This window comes from Sphaeramia orbicularis, chromosome 8, assembly GCF_902148855.1.
Source record: "Sphaeramia orbicularis chromosome 8, fSphaOr1.1, whole genome shotgun sequence".
In the NCBI taxonomy this organism is placed as follows: Eukaryota; Metazoa; Chordata; class Actinopteri; order Kurtiformes; family Apogonidae; genus Sphaeramia; species Sphaeramia orbicularis.
Window position 1 is genome coordinate 42,270,566 of NC_043964.1, and position 22,047 is coordinate 42,292,612.

The 22,047-nt window shown below is 39.1% G+C and overlaps 1 protein-coding gene and 1 pseudogene across 3 annotated transcripts; one reads left to right on the forward strand and one right to left on the reverse strand.

Annotated features, from left to right (window-relative positions):
• Positions 1-254: 254 nt before the first annotated feature.
• LOC115423622 (ADP-ribosylation factor-binding protein GGA1-like) lies at positions 255-11,229 on the reverse strand (annotated as a pseudogene).
• Positions 11,230-12,543: 1,314 nt separating this feature from the next.
• LOC115423575 (MICAL-like protein 1) lies at positions 12,544-21,411 on the forward strand. Of its 3 annotated transcripts, XM_030140451.1 has the most exons (16): positions 12,544-12,977; positions 13,015-13,225; positions 13,717-13,765; positions 13,883-14,024; positions 14,217-14,293; positions 14,387-14,529; positions 14,724-15,280; positions 15,637-15,682; positions 17,355-17,868; positions 18,178-18,303; positions 18,470-18,596; positions 18,732-18,822; positions 20,374-20,447; positions 20,645-20,759; positions 20,848-20,891; positions 21,028-21,411. In XM_030140451.1, the coding sequence occupies exons 2-16, from the start codon at positions 13,062-13,064 to the stop codon at positions 21,171-21,173; spliced, it is 2,415 nt and encodes an 804-aa protein (XP_029996311.1). In that variant the 5' UTR covers positions 12,544-12,977; positions 13,015-13,061; the 3' UTR covers positions 21,174-21,411. The 3 variants fall into 3 exon arrangements, with proteins under 3 accessions (XP_029996311.1, XP_029996313.1, XP_029996312.1); XM_030140453.1 differs by having other exon boundaries at positions 12,544-13,225; positions 18,184-18,303; XM_030140452.1 differs by having other exon boundaries at positions 12,544-13,225; positions 14,220-14,293.
• The last annotated feature ends 636 nt before the right edge of the window (positions 21,412-22,047 follow it).

The window sequence follows — 22,047 nt, forward strand, 5'->3', positions numbered from 1 at the left end:
GCTGCAGGTAGTCACATGCATGTAAACGAGAACATTTGTGTTAACTGATGCATCTCCTGACATCTACAATTTACTAAATACCTTTGTGATCAAGTCTTTGCAGCAGTGATGCTTGAGCCTTTCCTAGCTACCAGTAATTTTTCTTTTTTTTTTACTGTTTATTTTTCACATAATAAAGATCTTCAGTGTATCACATTGTACTATGTAATTTGCTTGACTCTGAACACAAATTAAAGCACCTTAAGATCACCAAGGAAGAAAAAAAAAAACTTTATTACCCATTCAGAATATTTTACCAGTGTTATGCTTTTGCACATTGCACAAGTCAAATGTACATAACAAAACTGCCATCATTGATATTTACAAAGCAGTCATATTGGAGAGTAGTGCAGTGGAATGTGATCGAGAGCCTGTGGGGAGAAGAAAGTATCCAGCGTGGTGGACATGCATTGCAGACTGTAGAAACAAGTTGAACATGTTTGAGACTGACACTAAGTGCAGCTCAGTTTGCATATCCACAAGTTGTAATATTCAGTTTTGCCAAGTAAATTAAATATGAACTAAAATCACGCTAAAGAAAAAAAAATGTCAAAATGTGATTCATCTTCTGTGAAAATGCTTTGAATTGACTGAGAATTGAATGTTATCTATGTTGTGTATCACAAACTGCAGATCTAATATGACCGACATGTAATAAATGAGAAAAACAAATCCATCCAAATGAAACATAAATAATGTTAGAACTGCAAAATAGGCACATATGGTAGATAATACACAACTCTGATGTTACAGTAAATTGTTCATAAAATGAGAGGGGGGGACCCAGACAGTACTTTGAAAAATCATTCTGTGTGCAAATCAGAAAGTACACTCATTCATGGCTAGTCATATTCACTCATCACAAAAAGACCAAGCACAACTTCGCCTTTGCAAACTATGGTGAGCTCCGTTCCTCTCAGTGTGCTGGATTTTGCAGGCATTGTATCCCATGTTGGCTGAACATGCAGAGGTGAAGGTAAACCTAACTCAAATGGATTTACCTACGTACAGAAAACTGACTTTGTGCCCTTGGTATGTAACTCAAGCACACAAATGGGCATATGTGCACATATTTGATGCAGCTTTCCTCTTTCATTGCACTGGGAAAAAAGAAGAGAACTTCAAGAAGCAGTTGCGAGTTTTGTTTTAAAGCAGCCACATACAGCAGACTAGATCTAGACACACATGACTTATTAGGAGCAAAGCATACACACATTACACTGACTGAGCATGAGCCTAATCCAAGAAAAACAACCAATACCAACCAAAGAAAGTACAGTGTGATTGGAAGAAAAGGAAAAGAACAGCTTTATGCAGCGTCATGTTGGAGAGTTGGTTTAGGAAGGAAGCAGAGAAAGTCTGTCAGTTTGTGTTTAAATGCTATAGGTTCCCCCACGTCCTCCGGAGGAGGAAACTGTTCTAGACTGCCGCTCTCGCTGTGCTCCTCGTCTCCCATGGTGAAAGTTAATGTGTACTGGCAGTTGCACCTTCTCCTGAAGCACACACAAGGTAAGAAATCAGGACAAGGCTTAAGAAAGTACAGTGATATTTAAGTATCAAACCACTTCTAACTAACCTATATCTTCAGCACACTGTATTAAAAACTTCTCTCACTAGCTAAAGTTAGAAGAGTTTTATTTGTTAGTATATATGTTTACATGTGGAGATGAAGACTGTGCATTTAAACCATCACTAGCTGAACACGCAGGAACACACCTCACACTGCAGACTAGGAGCACTGGCCTGCCATGTCAGGCACCCACAGTGCAAATAGTGGCCCCCAAAATAAATAAAGGAAGCACTAAGGAACCCAGGAGTCTGATCTGCAGTCACATGTAGTTCCAACAGGCCAAAGACAAGATATCTAGTTTGTATTGCCATATCAGGAGATTTGTTGTTTTCAGTACTACTGGAGGTGAAAGTCTGTCAAAAAATGTATTAAGTTTTATTCACATTGCGTTTGTATTATGTAATTTCATTCTAATGAAATAGCTGCAAGTAAAGTTGACCAATAGCAAAGTTAATATGACAGCACTAACCACATGAACAGACTAAATTAAATATAATCATGATTTGGACACTAAATACTTTTTAAAACAAAATGTTACATGTTAAAGCTATAATTTTCACGATAATTTATTTTTATTTGTTTGGAATTTAATTTTTCTTCTATCAGAGACTATTTTTTCATGACAGTAAGAGGAGGTATACAGTGACATCCTACTACTGAAGTGTTTCTATATGATCAAATTACATTTAAGAATCAGACTCCCATCACAGCTAAGTCAGCCTTCGTATTGATTCTCATGGATTTGCTTCAGAAAACTGATGGTTTTTAAAAATATTTTAGACCTTAATGGCTTCTTTTCATGCTACAGAGAACCTTTTAAAGTGGGTTTCTGGTTCCATTTAGCTTGGCTTTAACTTTTTGGCAGACAGTGACATGACAGTTAAACGGTGGTTACCTGTTTGGGTTTGCCAGCAGCAGATCTGTGTGACAGCAGCAGGAGGGAGGATGGGGTTGAACGCTGGAAGCTCTGTTCCTGACGGGGGCTGCAGCTTCACTGCCATCGACTGGTTAATATGTGTGGAGACAAAAAAGTCTCTTTACTTGCATGGTAAATGAATTGCACAGTTGAGGTGAATAAACAATTAACATCTTGTGATTGTACATTATCATACATACAAGAAAAGCTGCTGATATACACATGATCTAGAATGAGAGACAGGCCTTGAACTTTCTTACTGCTGACCTTTGGCGTAGTGATGTCAAAGTTTATGTGGTAACGGGGACAGGGGCAGAGGACAGCATGATATGATCACCACCAGCACATCAGGGCGAGATGGAGTCGAGTCACGAGCAAAGTTAAAAAGAACCCGCAGACGGTGTCCATCAAATACAGTCACAGGTAAGAGACTACCTGGAGGAGAAACACAGGAAGACGGTGAGAAGCTGTATTAAAACTTTAAGGCTGCACTTATAGGTGGGCACAGGTGGTTATTTATTTACGTACTGGGCTTATGGACTCTAAGGGTACAAAACGTCAGTCAGGGGGTGACTTGGTGGGCGGAGTCTCTGTCTGCGTTGGAACATGTCCAGTAATGTGGCTGCAGGCAGGGCTTAGTGGTGGGCAGCGGTTGCAGAAGCTTCTGAGGTGAACGCTGGGATGGGATTTGGGTAATGTTGGATCCAGACTTACTCTGAAGATCGCGCAGAGTTGTTTAGACTGCTGTTTGTCCTGTTTGGCAAAGAAAGAAAAAAATAAATACTGAAATAACACATTGAGCAAGTTACATTTAAGGTAAAGCAGATAAACTTTTATTTCATCTGGATTTCTGAGCAGTTGTTTTAGTTGATTCATATTGTATTTGGTTCAAATGCTCTAGAGTTTATGCTTTTTTTTCCTGAATGGAGTAAAAACTTTGATACTCTTTATTTATGAGACTTTTAGATGCATCATGTTTGTGTTTTATATATCTTGTCGGCAATTTTGCTTTTTTAAAGTGTGAATCATATATATACATTTTGACAATGGCGACTGCCACAGTACTGTGGCAACTAAATATCAGCTTGTCTATTACCACAAAACCATCAAATGTTGGCATTTGTGCTAGAGCCATCATGGATACTGTTACATGAACTCATTAGCCTCTCGTTGCCACAGTACTGTGGTGATATATGGTTGCATACTTCAATGCATTCTTGTGTGCATTTTGTTACCACAGTACTGTGGTAAATGATGGAAGAAACGACAAATTAGCGATATTATATAGTATAGAACAGGATTTATTGTTCTAAATACTCTATGTTGTTTTGTGGTGTTCTTTGCTCTGTCCAGTCAGTGAGGTTGGAGAAGGTTGGGCGGAGCTACATGTTAGATGTACATGTTACATGTGACTTCTCACTTCTGTGTCAAGTCTGTGCATTGAGTGCTGTGGTCTGAATTCTGCACTCTGAACGTTGTCCCAGTGGCTGATTTATATTAAGGTCGGATTTACCGGTGCTGTGCCCCCCCGCCCCCGTCCCCCCACTCGAAAAATCTTCAGAAAAAAAAATAAATGTTACGTCGACTGGGAGTTGAACCTGAGTCTCCACGTTGCAGTCCAATACGTTACCTACTGAGTTAAATCTCTGGTGTCTCTCAGTCTGACCTATTTGCTATCTGATGGCCTTGGTATTTTTTGGGATGTAACAAGTTACCAGTCTAGACATGATATAACGAGGGCACTGATTGGCTCTGTGGTAACAGGCAAACCTATATTTTGTACCACAGTACTGTATCAGCAGTAGCCACTTCGATTTTTTTTATTATTCTTTAAAGCATGCCCCAGTGCATACATACAAAGAACTCTTATAATTTTCTTGGCTACAATGAAAAGAACGCCTTTAACTCAATTTATTTCTTAATATCAATAAATGTAATGAATAGACATTTGCCTTGCATAACAAAGATAAGCATTAAAGTAACGCTTCCAAAATATCCAGACTACTAGTATAATCAGCAGTAACAGTAGAAAATACACCAGTGTTAGTTAAAGTACCATTGACATGCAGGCCTTCTGGAGGCAGGGACTGCTGCAGAAGGGTCTTTCCCAAAGGTCCAGTTCATCTAAAGCCGAGTTCCCAGGAGTGGAGCCAGATGAGAGGGGCTGAGAGTGAGAGTGGAGGTCTGGACTCAGAAGGAGACTGGGAGCTGCTGGATGTCTGCGTCTATACTGTCAGAGGACTGGAAATACAAAGAAAACCAGTACCTGATGACACTGGGACCATGTGAACTGTAATGAGAGCCAGTAAGCTGTAGTATAACACATTTTGTCTTCATTTACACTGTAAAGGCTTAGGGTTTTATTTCAGATTCATTGCTCTGATCTGATTTTTTTGTTCGAGTTTCCCAGATTATGTGTCCAGTATATTAGATTCTAGTGTGAGCTGGTCAATGACCTGAACTGAGAGGCATGCATATAGCCGCAGAAGGTACAACTCAATGTATCCTCATGCAGTCACTTCCAAAAATGGTGCAAAAAAAATTTGGATAATGTGATTTATGTGCAGTAAGTCATGCAATAACAATGCGATATTATTCAATCATAAATTCCCTACTTTTAAATAGACTTGAGTTCATAGATATACATACTGTTAGTAATGTTCATATTGTGTCTATTCATATTTTGTCTTTTTATTCTACTTTTAGTTCTGAAAAAAATGACATTCTATTTTCTTATCTTGTTTTTAGTTTTTGTAATTTTACATTTGCTCCATCCATTCAAAAGTTGTGCATTCTACACATTACTTTTAAGTGAAAGAACTCAGTGCTGCATTAATGTGCATGTGTGTGTTTGCATTTTGCCATTTAATGTTAGGCTCATTTGTGACACTTTATTGTGTTTGAGTCCTTTCACTACAGAGTTGTGGTGATATTTCAAGAGTTACAAAAAAGTCGTATGAATTCCTATCTAACTGTTTACAATGAAGTGTCAATGCAAAGATCAGATCTGTGTCTGATTCAGGACCACATTTGAAGTGTTTCAGATCAGAATTGCAAAGATCAGCTTTCATATGGTTTGTGCCATTCCCACTGTTGTGAGAAAAAAAAAAAAAAAAAAAAAACTTTGTCACAAATCAAACAACAAAACAGTTTTGGGCAGCATTTGCCTGCAGTCTAAACATAGCCTTTGTGTGTTCACTCTCAGTAAATCATCAGTTGAATTCTCTCTTGGCCTACCTGGAAGGAGTCCCAGGCTGTGGAGGTCTTCGGTTGTGATGGAGGGTTGGAGGCATGGGTCCCTTCACTCAAACCTATGACGAACAAACACTAGAGTCATAAAACCTCGCTAAGCTTGTGGTTTACTTGCACAGATGATCAGAATCTAAATCCTACTTACAAAAAATCTCACACTATGAAATCCTCATAGTACATTTGAGCAAATACTCTTTGATTGAACTGATCACCAATAAGGATATGATTACCAAGCGACATGAGCTCATCGTCAAGGAGGACTGATCCCCATCTCTTGTGAGGGGTCATTGAGGCTGTCAGTTGGAGTGGGGAATTCTGGGAAGGAGGGAGGTGACTGAGGTGATGTGTCCAGTCCTGACAGATCTAGCAGCGCTGTGCCTCCTATTGTAAGAAACATTTATAAGCTCATATTTCTCAACAGACACACTCCATGTGTCAACTGTTTTGGGGGTTAGTGTTCCACCCACCTGTTGTCTCTGTGTGTTTATTGTGTTGGTTGCCATTTACTATCTCCCCCTTCACCTGCTGTTTGTATAGGTTGATGACGTGAGTCAGGCTGTCATGGCCTGTAGTATCTCAGCTGTGGGAAGAAAATCCTTCATATTATTTAAGAAGTGAACTCAGACTTTCTTCAAAAATACAACTGTATTATAAAGTCCAGTGCCAGTTTAGTACTGGAATGCTTTTTCAATTGTTTATCTCAGGGAGTCTGCACGTGTCTCCTTCATGAACAATTTGATGGTGGTGTGGTCCTGTGGCATTTGCACCGATCAGCTATAACATTATGATCACTAAAGGTTAAGTGATATTAATGTTAATTACCTCATGCCAATGGGACCTGGCAGTGGGTAGGACATATTAGGCAGCAAGTGAACATTTAGACCTCAAAACTTATGTGTTAAAAATAGCAAAATGCACACAAGTTGGATCTGAGCAACTCTGCCAAGGGAGAAATTGTGATGTACAAATCACTGTGTCAGAACATCTTGCAGATTTGTTGTTCATATTCTAGGTGTTCAGTGGTTAGAACCAACCAAAGTATCTAAAAAAACACTACCAGAGCTCAACCAATCATCGGTGGACATTACCACCCGTCTAATATTGTGTAGTTTCCCAGTTTTCCACAAAAACAGCTCTGACCCAAGGCCTAGATTCCAACCAGACCCTCTGAAGGTGTGCTGTGGTATCTGGACCAAGACCCCAGGACAGCAGATCCCTGAAGTCCTGGAAAGTAGAGAAGTGGACTTCCATGGAGCAGAGTTATTTATCCAACACCTCCCACAGATGATCAATGGTCCTGATACGGGGATGTCCTTCCTTAGACTACTTTTGGTCAGTACTAACCACTGCACACCTGGAACACCCAACAAGACCCTGCAATTGTGGAGATGCTCCGACTATCACCACTACATATGGACCTGGTCAAAGTTACTCATTTCCTAATGTTGCTCATTTTACAGCTTCCGACACATCAGCTTCAATGATAAATGTTCATTTGCTGCTTCATATATCCAACCTATTGAAAGGTACCATTGTAATGAAACAATCAACATTACTACCACTTCTCCTGTCAGTGTCCAGAATGTAAGTCTGATCAGTGTATATTTGTATGCTACTACTTGGTGTTCTATAGAGAAACCAGACTTCAGGGAGTTCATATTTGTTTTCCCCTCAGCCTTTAGGACTTTTCAATGATGAAAAGCGAAAGAACACTGGGTCAGGAGGGAGATCCAGCTAAAGGGACACCTCTAACCAACTCCTAGTATTGACAGTTATCCAGTGTGAAGTTTGAAAATCACACATTTCCAGATGGTTTCAAGTTCTTAAAAACAACTTATGTAAACTTCTGACCCTCTTGAGATTGCAAAATAATAAATAAAAGCTGAGGTTGACAATTATGTCTATTGTAATTCTGAAACTTCACACCATCATACAGATTTTGGACTAAATATCCTAACAGTGACACATAGAGACAGACACAGCTTTGAAAAGAAAAAAGGACAAATGCATCGTATTACAATTCTACAACCATTACACATAAGGGACCGTTTCTTCCGCTAAAGCTACTTGATATGCAGTAACAGATGAATGGTATTAATGTTTACCTAAGGCTTCGTCATTGTCCTCTGTATCACTTGCCAGTCTGAACAGTGTTGGTCTCATTTTCTCTCACAGCGCTGGTACAGTCCTAAATCATACAGCAAATACCTGCATTTAATAAATTCAATTTAGATTCTTTGTCAGAAATCCACTACTTAAAGGGTAGGTCTCTCTTTATGATTGGAAAAAGTCACACTTCATGTTCACCTGTAGGAGTCAGCATTGCTCTTATTGCTGGCAGAGCTGTCATAGTCTGCAAATAGCTAGTCACAGGCTGACGCTCTCTTTCACCTCCTGAATTGCTTTCACACAGGAGCGCGCTTTGATACTTTCTCTGCTCGCCTCTGATCCTGAAACAGACAATAAAGTTACCAAAAAAAGGCTGCAAAAACAGCTTCTACATTACCAGAAATCTACATACTATGTAAAAATAAAATGTACATGTTTTCACAACTACACCCTGGTCAAGGAGAGCCAAATGACAGCAGAGAGCAGTTCCTATAAACCTCTAAAATCATCAGGACAAATTTCTCAGAGCTCCTGCTGAATCACTCTGCCAGCGTCACACTACCCCCCTAATGGGCAACTAACCCATTTCCTCATTCACCAAATGTTCCTTTCATGACTGCTGCATTCTGGTATCTGATTCCGTACCACAGAAAAGTGCATTCGGAAATGGATTAAGGAAGGTTAAGTAAAGAGGTTTACCTCTTGGACCATTTCTTTGATGAGTTTGTTGCAGCTTTCAAGTCCTCGGGGTGTGAGCTGTTCAGCAAACGAGACAGCATCTGCCAAAGCCAACAGCCAGAGTTTACAAGGTCAGCAGAGAAAAGACTTTATGAATCCCAGAGGAAACACAGGACAATCATGACTACAAAGTGCTCAGTCCACATTACCTTTCATGGCCCAAACATATTTTCCAAAAAGTTTTGTTTTTTTTTTTTTGTTTTTTTTTTTTTAATAAGTCCTTACTTTTGACTTTTCTTCATCTTCAAAAATGGCATTCTTAGGTCTGGGTGGAGGAAGGTTCAGTAGTTTGTCAGGTGGCAGCTCTGGATCTTGTTTAATAATACCTGATTTTAAAAAAACAAACAAAAAAAAACCCCCACAATATAAAAAAAGTGCCTATGTGCTCATTATTCCTCTCTTGAGCTGTTAAATATTTAGACTTTCTGACCATGCAAATGGTTGTATTTATTTGTCAAAAACAGACTTGGGCATCCTGGAAGTGACTGCAGGGTGTCTATAAACACATAAATGATAATAATTTAAATGCATTTAAAAGGTGAGGCTTACCTTGCTTCTTCAGCATCTGATAGGCGTCAGATATTTTGGCCTCATCAGGTAATCCCAGAGTCCAGCTATAGATCAACTCTAAAACCTTCTTTTTTACCGGCTCCGGTGACCGTGAGCCCAGGTACTGGGTTGATAATGGAGACAGTTACTGAGTGGTTGACGGACATGTTAAGCATGCATGTGCAGAGATAGACAAATAGTAAGCCTTACCTTTGGGAAACTACTTTGATGAGTTCATTAAGAAAGCGGAACTTGCCTACTTCACTGTGAAACCTCTTGCCACAGTTTTTCATACATGTCTCTAGAACCTAGTAAAGAAAAAGCAAAAAAAACAAAACAAATTTAAGCAGCAACAAGGGCAGGGTGACTTTAGCAAAAATTATTGCTTTCTATTATGTATTCCTAGGAATAAAGCAGGAATACTTTTCTAATGACAAAACCATGTTGTAAGGTGTAAATTAAAATGTTTCTCAAAGAGCTAAGAAACATGTAGACAGCTGTAGACAAATCCCAAACCAAAATATTTTTCGAGCAATACCAATTATTCCCAACTTTGTTATTCTTCATAGATTAAACAGGTCAGATGTGAACTCACCAATAAGGCCTGCATGGCCTCCCACTCTTGTGGTGACTGGATCTTGTGGGCCAACAGCCTGGTGGCCAGCTGAGGTCTGTAATACAAAGACATTGACAATAATAAAAATTCAGCTAATGCACAATTCAGTTCCACACAGCACTGCTTACGATTCCACAAAAGATCAAGCATATCAGAATCAAGAAACACCATGCGTGCGCACACACACACACACACAAAACTAACATCCTTATCTTACCCCTCCAGATCATTGTTGAGCTGATCACAGAAGGCATGGATGCTGCTCCAGTCTGTGTCCCGGTTAAGTGGGTTTGTAGCTCTGTCTGAAAGGGTAGTACATGGGATGTTAAACGTTAAAGATAATTTTCAAACAATATGACAATAATAACAGTATTATCTGACAACACATGGTGCACTAGGTCACTATACAATCAATTTACAGATTTTATTAAATTGATTGACACTTAACCCAACAGAGAATTCACCAGTGTGTTAAACTTAGCAATTTCACTCAAGTGCCACTTAAATATGTATCAAATGTATAATGTCACGTCATGTGTGTCAATCACTTAAGGTCACCTAAGGTAGGAGAGGATATTTAGATCACATAGCAACGCAGCATAATCCACAATTACAAGTTACAGCATCCAAAATAACTCCTTAGACCAAAATGATCGATACAGCCTTCATGTGAATGATTTGACACTGAAGCCGTTTAAGTTGGGAGTAGGGGACTAGCAGCTGACTAATACTGAGACTCAATCACAACCTAATAGACAGAGGTTAAGTAAACATGACCCAAAAAACTTTTATCATCATGCAAAACATAAAGCAAGGAAGCCGAGCTCTAGCGGACACACTTACTACGTGCCTACTCGTATTAAAATCGACCCATTCTGTGACACATAAGCCCGTCGTGTCGCCGTACAGCATAAACAGGGCAGGTGCTAACACAGTGAAACGATAGCTAGCTTGTTGTCGATAGTCGCACGTATCACAGTGTGGTCTAGAACTTTCTTTCGAGGCCATTGCTAATCATTGTGTAATCTCAGTGCGTAAAGGTTAAACCTGGGGCCCTCGTCATCTTGTCACCCATTACCTGGTTACGCTATCGAACTGAAGCTAAAGCTACGCCTGGTTGTGTTGTGTTGACAGCTGGCAGGCAGAGCACAGCAGCTCCGGGAGCTAGGTTAGCATCCTGGATGTGACGGCAGGGTCTGTGTCTCCTCTGCCGGGCACCGCGCTGCTGTAGCGGGCTGTCTTTTCACCAACAACAGCTCCTGTGTTATTTTGCGTATGTCCGGGTTGCAGAACAACACTGGCAGGGTAAAATAAGTTGCAATACTCACTGATACGAGACTCCAAACTCTCCACATCGGGCGGCGCAGCCATCGTCACTGCGAGATTTATGTCGTGCGTCGGTCTCGCGAGTGAAGGACGCACGGGCACGTAGAGTCAGAGGAGTCATAGAACTAGACTGTATAGAAAGGTATCTGTTGTCTGCCTTAATTATAGCTAATAACACGTCCTGTTCTACGTTATATAAAATGTTGCTGCATAAATGAATACCCTCAGAGCTTCAGTAAATAAATGTGTAATTCATAAGCCACGAAAACGTAAATATCAATCCACAGTAATGTTACTCCTACAAAGAATAACCAATCTACTAAACGAATTTCTATCACCACAGACACGTCAAGCGACGTAACACTACAGAAAGTTTATGACTTTCAAAATTAAAGCACATGCGCTACTTTACAAAGAATGGCATTTAGATACAAAACTAACCTTCTTTAATTTTACCATTAAACATTCTCCTTATCTTCTGCTTGTCTTCTCAATCTGCATCAAACGCCTCATTTTTTTTTTTTTTTGGAGAGAATGGATTAAAATCTGATATGTTAAATATGGTGTGCGCGTTTAATATGGTTTAATTGTAATTAGCAAAAGTGTATTTCAATGTCCTCCCAGATAGCAAAATCATTATGGTTAAATCTGGCCCAAAACTGGCATGCCATTTGGCAAAGTTCTGGGCCAAAATAGGCAAGCCAAAATCAAACCAGAAGGAAGCCAAAATTCACCCAAAACGAATTGCGGACTTCCAAAATATAGCCATAATTGTCCCAGAAAAGCCCCAAATCCCCATAATCCAGCCAAAAAGTAGCCAAAACTGACCCAAAGAGAGGCCAAAAGGAAGCTAAAATTCACCCAAAATTTGTGTTGATCATGCTTTTAAAATGAAGTAGGTTTTCTTTTTCTTTTTTTTTTTTTTTTTGAAGTGGGGTTTTCTTCTGGGTAGAAATTCCCGCTCTTTGCGCAGTGTTTTGGCTTTACAGAAAAATGCCAAAACACAACCAAAATACATCCATATATGGGATAAGATGTTGCTGCTCTTTACTCAATCTTCTGGCTTGCTATACACATGCCATACCATCCCTATACTTGATCCTGCTCTTTGCCAAGTCTTTGGTTTACCAGACATATGCCAGAACTCAGCCATATACTGCTGGTGCTTCCATATCTATTCTAGATCACCTTAATCACACCACAGTTAAGCCTAAAGGTTTTCATAATGCCAAAAGAAAGCCAAAAATGCCAAATGTATGCCATAATACTGCCAAAACATTTGCTATCTGGGCTAAGACTGCCTGTGAACTCTAGACGCATTTCTGTGGTCAGCATCTCTAAAAGAGAGCAACCTCTGAAAACATCCGGTAAATAACTTGTAATTAGAAACCACCTCTACCTAATTATAGTCGCATAGCTCTGTGTCTCCCTCTAGTGGGCCATAATGTGCAGTTCACTAAATATGGAGCATAACAAGGAGGACTACTGCAAGTAACGGGACTTGCTTTAAATTCCCAGCTCCTCCAGCAGATCCACTCAGAGTCTTGCAGATGTTTACTCTGGACCACATCTCACTACTTTCAGAAGCCTGATCCTTGCTGGGTTTGGGTGACTGTAGCCGTGAATGAGGGGGACATTTCAGACAGGGCTGTGCTGTGAATGGAAACGTTGAAGCTAACTGAAAACGTCTGACGTGGTCGCACACTTTTGTTTTTACTTCACTGAGGAACAACACAGGCAACAGTGAACTTCCTTCCTGCTGTTTCACCAAATCGATGCGCAACTTTCTGGCAACATGTAGCTGCAGAGGTGATAGATGCACATTTCCTGTTTCCACCGCAGAACCATACCTGCCCAGCCTCATGTGATTTTTCTTTCTTTTTTTTTTTCTTTTCTTTTTTTAAAAAAAAAACTAACTCATAAAGTGCCATGTTCATCCAGCTCTCATGTCAAATCTCATGCAAGAAATGGCATCACCAAAGGCTTTGCGAGACTGGTGCCGCGTCACATGCGCCAGTTACCCCAACGTGGAAATCAAGGACATGTCAGCCTCTTTTAGAAGTGGACTGGCATTTTGTGCCATCATCCACAAACACCGACCTGACTTAATGTAAGTACCAGCTCAGTCCTTTTACTCATAACCTATACAGAAGGTGTATCCTCTCCACAGTGGTCTGGTGTGAGTGTGTGCTGCTGCATGAAACTGGACTTAGGTTTTAGAGATAAAGACACTGGTAAAACTGTGTGGTAGTGTGTTGTTGCTTTACATTGACTACTGTTGCTATCTTCTAATCTGGAGCAGAGCAGGAGCTGTGCACTACCTGGGAATAATCTGCTCGCCACTGCTTAATCTGCCCCTGTCTCTCTCCTCAACCTTTTCTCGTCTCATTTAATGGGATTAGTGTCATGTGTTTTTACCTTTTACATACAACCATCACTTACTCTAATCTCTGATCTTGACCACCATTTCCTGCTTCGTGTGTCTGTTTAACCATCATTATTCACCCGCCACAGTTTTGTCTGATTGTGACTTTTGGGTTTTTTTCTTAATCATAATTATTATCAATGAATCCATCTTTTCATTTTCCCCCATTGCTCCAGAGAGTTCAACTCCCTCTCCAAAGATAACATCTATGAAAATAACAAATTGGTGAGTCATTTTCATCAGTCACAGTACAATGCAAGCATGTCTCACACATTTCTGTGGGTGATGTTTTTACCATTACTCCCATTCATTGCATACTTGATTATTTTCCCTAACCTGCAGGCATTTGAGGTTGCAGAGACAAAGCTGGGTATCCCTGCATTGCTGAACGCAAAAGACATGATTTCTTCCAACCCGCCTGATTGTCTGAGTGTCATCACCTACCTTTTCCAGTTGTACTACTTTTTCAACAGGAAGTCTAATGGTGTGTTGGGTTTGACATCACATGACAGTTTTACCACATTTGCTTTCATCAATAGTTTCCTGTGTTTTAACCAGTCTTTTGTCTGGAAATCATGTCAATATAATTAGACAGTCTGGATCTACCGAAAACATGACACTGAATTTTAATTTTACATACCACCATTTATTTGCCTTTCTTCTCTTGACTTTGCAGCAGGTCTTGCCAGTTTAAAGTTATCCGATGCTGCCAACAGTCCCACAAAGAGTATTGAAGATCTGAACTTTCCAAAGGTAATAGCATACAATCATGTGAACATGCCTGTTTATTCACGCTCTTAGCTGTCTCTGAGTTGAGAGTCTTACTTGCTCTTCCTCTCTTTTTAGAGCTCAACTAATCTGGAATCTAATAAAGATGCTGATCTATCAAACACAAGGCTTCTTGGGGTGTGTAATATGTGTTTCAAGCCTGTTCACCTCATACAGAGACATCTGATTAATGAAAAAGTCTACCACAGGAGGTGTTTCAGGTAACAGTAGCTGTTTTTTGTGAAGCAGAAAAAACAGCTGTTTTTTCTGCTTCATTTAGTGTGTGTGTGTGTGTGTATGCAAATATTTGGTTGGGACGGTTTCTTTTTCATGTACAATAGTATCAGTTTATGCTATCCAACTGATCAGATTTTCTATTAATCGGTGCTTTTTCTTGACACATTTTGTCTTTCAGGTGCAAACTATGCCACAGTTCTCTTTTACCAGGGTCATACACACAAGGAGTTGATGCTAATTCCTTGGTCTGTACTCATCACATAAAAAGCAAGAAAAGTGCTTGTGTGGACCTGAGTAACAAACTTGGATGTGGATGTTTATCTCTAGGTGGAAAGGCTATAACCAGTGTTCCTCATTACATTAAGAAAACAGCATCCCAGGACAGACTAGTTTTTACAACACAAGAAAAGAAGGAGAAAGAAAGGCAGGAGAGCAGCAGAAGAAAAGAAGAGTCACCTGTTGGACTGACTCCTCATCCTCCTCTGCTGGTTGTTAAAGAAACAACTGAACAAAAACATGGACCTGCATCTTTTCAAGGAGACAACAAAGTAATGCAGGATGCGCCAAAAACTGAAGATTCTGAAGATGCTGGACGTCTGTCAGCTTGTGTGCAGGGAACAAAAGGAAGCAGTCGGCCAGTTCCAGCACCAAGGCGAATGGCTGGCTCCTCTGGGGTCCCTGTTCCTGCACCAAGGACCAAAAATTTCCAGACGATGAGCAGCTCCTTGGCTAAAGGTACTTATATGCTGTAACAGGAAAAAAGTAATTTTTCTGCAGTTTTCAGGTGTCATTATTTATTTGAAATAGGTTAATTGGTTAAATCTAACTTGCCCATAGGTGTGAATGTGAGAGTGATTAGTTGTTCATGTCAGCGATGAACTGATAACATGTCCAGGATGTACCCCACCTTAACCCGAAATGTAGCTGGGATAGGCTCCAGCACCCCCGCAACTCTCTCAAGGATAAAGCAGTTTAGAAAGTGAATGAATGAATGATGTATTTGTTTTATTTTAGTATTTGTCATGATAGCTTCTGCATGCATCTGTTCTTTCATGAAAGTGATTTTTGGTTCCTCTTTTTCATCTGTGCAGGCAGTTCAGCCAAACAAAGTGTATCGTCACCCAATTTGTCGAACCTGTAAGTGTACGAACAGAAGCACAAACCATACTTTACTTGCTTGGCTTCAGTCTCTCTTGAATATGTGAAATGATTCAATATTTTCTCCATTTTGCTACTAATTTCTTAATAGGCCACAATTATTTAATTCATTTTGTATTACATATTATCAGAACAGTGTCTTACAAAAGGGAAACACACATTACAGAAAAAAACCTTAAAATTTAATAAATATAATAAATAACTTTTCATGTAAAGGTGAGTAAGACCTGAAATTTCTCACTGGATGGATTTTATAAAGTCATGAATAAGGTGTAGATCTGATAGCTATGCAAAAAAGGTGCAAATATTTTTGGCAGATATTGTACAATATGAGTAATACTGAATGAGTAATGAGACACTGTTGAACTTCCTTTTCACTGAAAAATATTTTAAAACAAGAACAGCACTCAGAGAGCGCAGACCTCCGCCAAGACAGATCTGCCCCCCTCTGATCACCACGAACATTGAATCATTTCTTCCTTGTGCCAGTATCAGCATTTCCAGAAAATTTCATGAAAATCCGTCCATAACTTTTTGAGTTATCTTGCTAATAATCAAACAAACACGCAAACACACAAAGCAAAGTGATCATAATACTTCCTGGCGGAGGTAAAAAATGATGATCTTATTTTGACTGGGGTCTGTACCAAACAAATTGTTGGCTTACACTGATCAACTATAACATTCTGACCACAGACAGGTGCAGTGGAAATAAAATTAATTATTTTATTACAACTTAACCCTTCAATGGGTAGGATATATAGTCACCAAGTGAATATTCAGTCCTTGAAGTTGATCTATTGAAAGCAGCAAAATTGGAAAGTGTAAGGAGTGGTGTGATGTTGACAAGGGCCAGATTGTGATCCCTTGATGACTGAACCAGAGCGACTTCAAAACTGCAGGTCTTGCTGGGTGTTCCCAGTCTGCAGATACCTAGCAAAAGTGGTGAAATTAACAACAACCAGATCTCAACCTAACTGAGCATGTGTGAGATGTCTAGGAACATCTATGGATCCTCATCCATGAATCCACGTCAAAACTTACAGGATCTGCTGCTTATGTCAATGTGCCAGATATCATAGCACACCTTCAGAAGCCTTGTGGAATCCAGGTGTGGGGTCAGTGCTATTTGGTAATAGAACAGGGACCTACACAGCGTCAGACAGGTGGTAATATTAATATGTTCCCACAGATGCTTAATTTGTTCTCATTGTGCTTGCAAATGCAAATCAGAGACACTCAACCAAACCTGCAGTTATGGAGATACTCTGACCCCGTCATTTGGCCATCGCAAGTTGGCCCTTGTCATAGTTGCTCAGATCCTTACACTTACCCATTTTGCTGCTTCTAAGACATCAACTTGTAGGACTAAATATTCATTTGGTAGCTAATGTATCCCACCCAGAGAAAACAAAATAATCACCATTATCACCACTTAACCTTTCAGAGGTCAGAACGTTATCATTGATTGGCATATGTCTTGAACATGATTTTTAGGCCCTTGTAGCAGCAAAATGTTTCATTTCTAATTGTATGTTGACAGCCATTGAGCTCCTGAGATTTACATCATGTTTTAGTTTTGTGTATGTGTGGATTACTCAGAGAGTTACACAGTGACACGTGTAAATCACTCTCCTTTTACTTGCTGTAGCACCAGTTTGACCAGTGAGAATCCTAGAGTAAAATCTAATCATCCATGGTTGAACATCATCCATCCTGGACCCTGGACACAACTGCCTCCTGCTCCAGCTCCAGTTCCGGCTCCTAGATCCAAACCTGTGTCCAACCTGCAGGGGTCACGGTACAGACCCAAAGTCGTTCCTCCTCCTCCTAATCCATTTGAAATGAAGGAGGAGGAGGAGGATGGTCAGGAGGAGGGCACTCCACCTGAACCTGCTGTCCAGAGTCATTCAGCTGCTGCTGAAAACATCACCAATGTTAATGTAGAATCTGAGGATGGTGGAGTTTCAGACCCAGATACTAACCCAGCCTCCGGTGACACAGCTAAACATTTACATGACAGTGGAGGGACAGATGGACCACATGTGACTGAAGCACAGAGTCACATTTTACCCAGGAGTCATTCTGTGGCAGCTATTTCATCCTGTTCTGTTACTTCTATCAATGTGGAGGGGAACGAGTCTACCACAACATCTCAGAGTCAGGTATGAGCAGAAATAACAACACAACTTAACCGGAATGTTTTAACAGACTCATATATAGTTACCTTCCAAAAAATAAGTGCCTACGTAATTTTTTGACAAAATGACTTATTTGCCTAAATCGTCAAATACTCAATTTCTGGTTAAGTTTTTTGTATTTCCTGGATAATGTGAAGTGATACAGAGGTGACTATATCCTGCTCTAAGAGACAGATGCTTTTACACTGTGTAAACATGTCAGGTTAAACAGGTTTTAAGTGCTTGAGGATCTTCCGTTAAATAATTACACAGCCATTTCTGTTTTTTTTTCAGTATCAGGCTTGCAAAGAAAATCCTTTTGATCAGAAGCCTGCGATCCCCAAGTCCCAGACATTTCAGGATCTCCCAACTAGACGACTGCCAGCTCCTGGACATGGCTTTCCACTCATCAAGAGAAGGGTACTGTGTTCTGATTGGCACTTTTAAAAGCAACCCATTATAAGAACTTCATGTACAACTTAGTATTTAATCCCAAACTTTTTGACCTTAAAAGTGTTAAGTTGCATTATTTAGTGGATTGATTTTTACACCTCGATGTGTCTTTGTCTGGTTTGTTGTCTAACAGGTGCAGACAGACTTGTGTGCTCCTACTGACAACCTGCAGGTGGAAATGGAACAACTGTATAAACATTTGGAGGCTCTAGAACAAAGAGGAGTTGATCTGGAGAGGAGTATAAGAGGCTGCAAGAATGGTTCAGCAAATTGTTTTGACTTGTATTTGTCTTAACAAAATGATGGAATAATGAATGTTTTGAATGTGCTGTGAACAAGAAACAGTGTAACATGAATAAAAGATTCCTTTAATGGCCCTGCTTTTTGTGTTTCAGATAAAGAAGAAAAAAAAATGCTGATGGACTGGTTCTGTCTTGTCCATGAGATACACACCCTGATGCGCAGAGATACAGAGCTGGTTTATTTGTAAGTGGAAACAGACCAGGGCGAAGGTTTTGGTCTGATTGTATACCAGGATCTGTTTTTGTTTTTACGGCCGTTCACTGTCTATCCAAAATGTTAGGAGTCAGTCCATGTGCCATGGGTGGCCTCTAGACCAACTATCTCCGATTTGCTTCATAATTATAGAAAATAATGTTATCTATCATGTCATACAAAATTTCAGCCTCATCTTGATTATGTTTTCAGATATCGGGGATTTGAAAATGGAGCAAGATGTAGAATTTACTGGAAAAAAGATGCTAAGAACTATTCGTGATAGATGGATGAAACTGTCAAAACTAGTTCTAGCTTCTCTAAAAGATGACCCACAGTTGCATATTTCCCAAGTTACAGTTCGCAGAAAACTATCAACAAATACATATGTTGTGGGAATGGAGTATTTTTCTAACAAAAATAAAAATGTTCTGGTTTATGCAGTATTAAAAAAACATATCAAATTTTTATCAAAGGAAAGTGTATGCATGTGTTGCTATATGCGCAAAATTGGTATCTCTAACCAAACTGCATTTATTAATGTATGAAGTTATAAGTTGTGATTAATGAACTATTCCTCTTGTACATGTCCTGAACGTTACTGATGCCACTCACATCAATTCACAGGCAGCGTAAACTTCTCATCCTCTGAAAAGTATAATTCATTTTACATAGTTCAAACCCTTCGAATAGACATTATTAGTTTAAAGCTTTAGTTTTACTGTCACTGTTAGTTTGAATTGAACAACTTTGTTCATGGTGAGACTTGCCAGAATAAAGATAAGGTGAAAATTTAGATATAAAATACAAATAAACATTTTCTGATACAGATTTGTAATGAATCTTGTATGTTACTTCGCCATTTCTAACAACTATGGTGTAATTGCTAAATAATAAATACAGGTTTTGTTAAAGGTACCAACTACATGTTTTGTGCATGTACTAAGGCAGACATACTCTTTCCACTGATAAATGTGTTTCTATAGTAGACCTGAGTCTACTCATACATAACCATTGCATAACCATGCAATGGAATATAGATGTGATTTTTTTTTTTTTTTCCTTCTTCTTCTTCTTTTTTTTTTTTAAATGCATCACAAATATGACAGTTGAATTTCTATTATGCTTAGTCGCCACAATTTGGAGTTCCACTGGGCAAAAGTTTCTCCAAAGAGCTTTTATTCTTTTTTCAACAAGCTATAATTTGTGAATTGTGATTATGAATGTTCCTTTACTGAAGTCGTACCTTAGAATAACTCGTCAAAATTTCAGGTATCTGTCGTGAATGGATACATTCTTGAGCTTAACATGTTTTTCTGAATGAGTATTTCTTACAATAAAACCCTGAGAACCTTGTGAACTGGTCAAAATCATGCTCCACTTTCATTTCCACTATCTCAAAAACTAATAAAGATGTAGGGCTGGAATGTTGTATGACATGCACTGGGACAAACAACATTACATTTGTAAAATCTGATGATTCATAGTGGATTTACATTTTTGACAGTGTTGTGATGAGATGTTTTTCTTTTGCACTTTCAGGACAAAGCAGCAGCAGTTAGAGGAGAGACAAGCAGATGTTGAATATGAGCTCAGATGTCTCCTTAATAAACCAGGTCAGGTTTTTATTGGGTAAATGATTTTGTCAGTGTTAATGTTTGCTACTTTTTTAAAATTCATTGATTGACCAGGGTATTTAGCATCACTACTGACACTGAATAATCTAGAGATATCTTCCCCTTAAAATAAAGGTATGTATTGAGTAACATGAAACAGTTTACAATAATATGAAATCAAACATGTTCACATTTAGAGAGCGACTGGAAGCAAGAAGATCGAAGTCAGGAGCAGCAGCTGATGGAAGAACTGGTCTCCATCATTGAGCAGAGAAACCAGATCATCAGCAGCTTGGATCAGGACATGCAGAGGTGCACACACCTGTACAACAACAAAAGCAAATACGTTAACGTTTCTATGTTGGAAAGTAGAAATGCCATTTATGCTGTATCTTATTAGGGAAAGAGAAGAAGACACGTGTTGGGATGCCATGAGAAAGAAAGGTACTCTTTTTCCCCCAAAACATCTCATAAAATCTATTACCTGTCTAACTTCATATGACCCAAAGAGAAAAGCTATTCACAACACTGATTTTGTGAAGTATAAATCAAGTTTCACTGCACCTTTGTCTCTCCTCAGAGTTACAACAAGATGGACTAAAAGAGCTGAAGAAGTCAAAAGGAAAGTTCAAGCCTCCAAAAGTCTTTAAGATGCTGAACCCTAAAGCAGACAACAGAAAAGACTCCATTCACAAGCAAAAGCACAAGGATGAAACCATGTTATAGTAAAGACAGTTTCCATAAAGTCATTTTCAGCTGCAGGCTTTTACAAGAGGACATCCATAAAAACAATCAATTTATAGACTGTTTTTACTGCATTGACGAGATAAAAAGCATTTTTATCAATATTACATAAAACAAAGGACATTTTTTTCAAGTATCTATATGTACACCACCATATGCATTGTTTTATTATAAACCTGCATTAATTGAAATAAGCAATAAATATTTAATAAGTCTCACATTTATTGAGAAAATGTTCAGAGTAAACAACCATTTACTGCAGTTTATGTACTGTGAGGTATTCAGCATGCTGTCAATGTGTGTTTCTTATCAATTTCACATTTTGTAATACATTTTTATCTGAAATTGCTAAGGAACTCTCAACTGAAGCAATATCGTGGATACAATTCCCTGTTGAAGAGAGGGTTAATAGAAGCATTATTGGTGTTCAAACTAGAATGAGGAAATGAGTCGATATTGTACAAACCAGACAACTCCTATAAAACAAGACAAGGAAAAAATACATTGATATTTAAGGTGCAGTTATTAAAAGGATTAAGAGGTTTTGTTTTACTGTTTAAAACTAAAGTAATTTTACTGGCTACAATAAAATCACCAGCACGTCAAACTATTTAATTCAATTCAACACACTTTATTTATCCCCAAAGGGGCAGTTTAAAAAGGGCATGAAAGTAGCTTAAAAAGAGACAGGACAGGGTCGCCACACACAAGGACAGGAAAACACACAAGAACTATCTTTAACACCTGCTTCTTGTGTCATTATGGGGCCTTTAGGGATCATCAATGAACATCCTGGGATTTTTGTTCCCCTGAACAACAAAAAGTTTCTTTGATAATGAAGTCCAGGTGAAGTGGA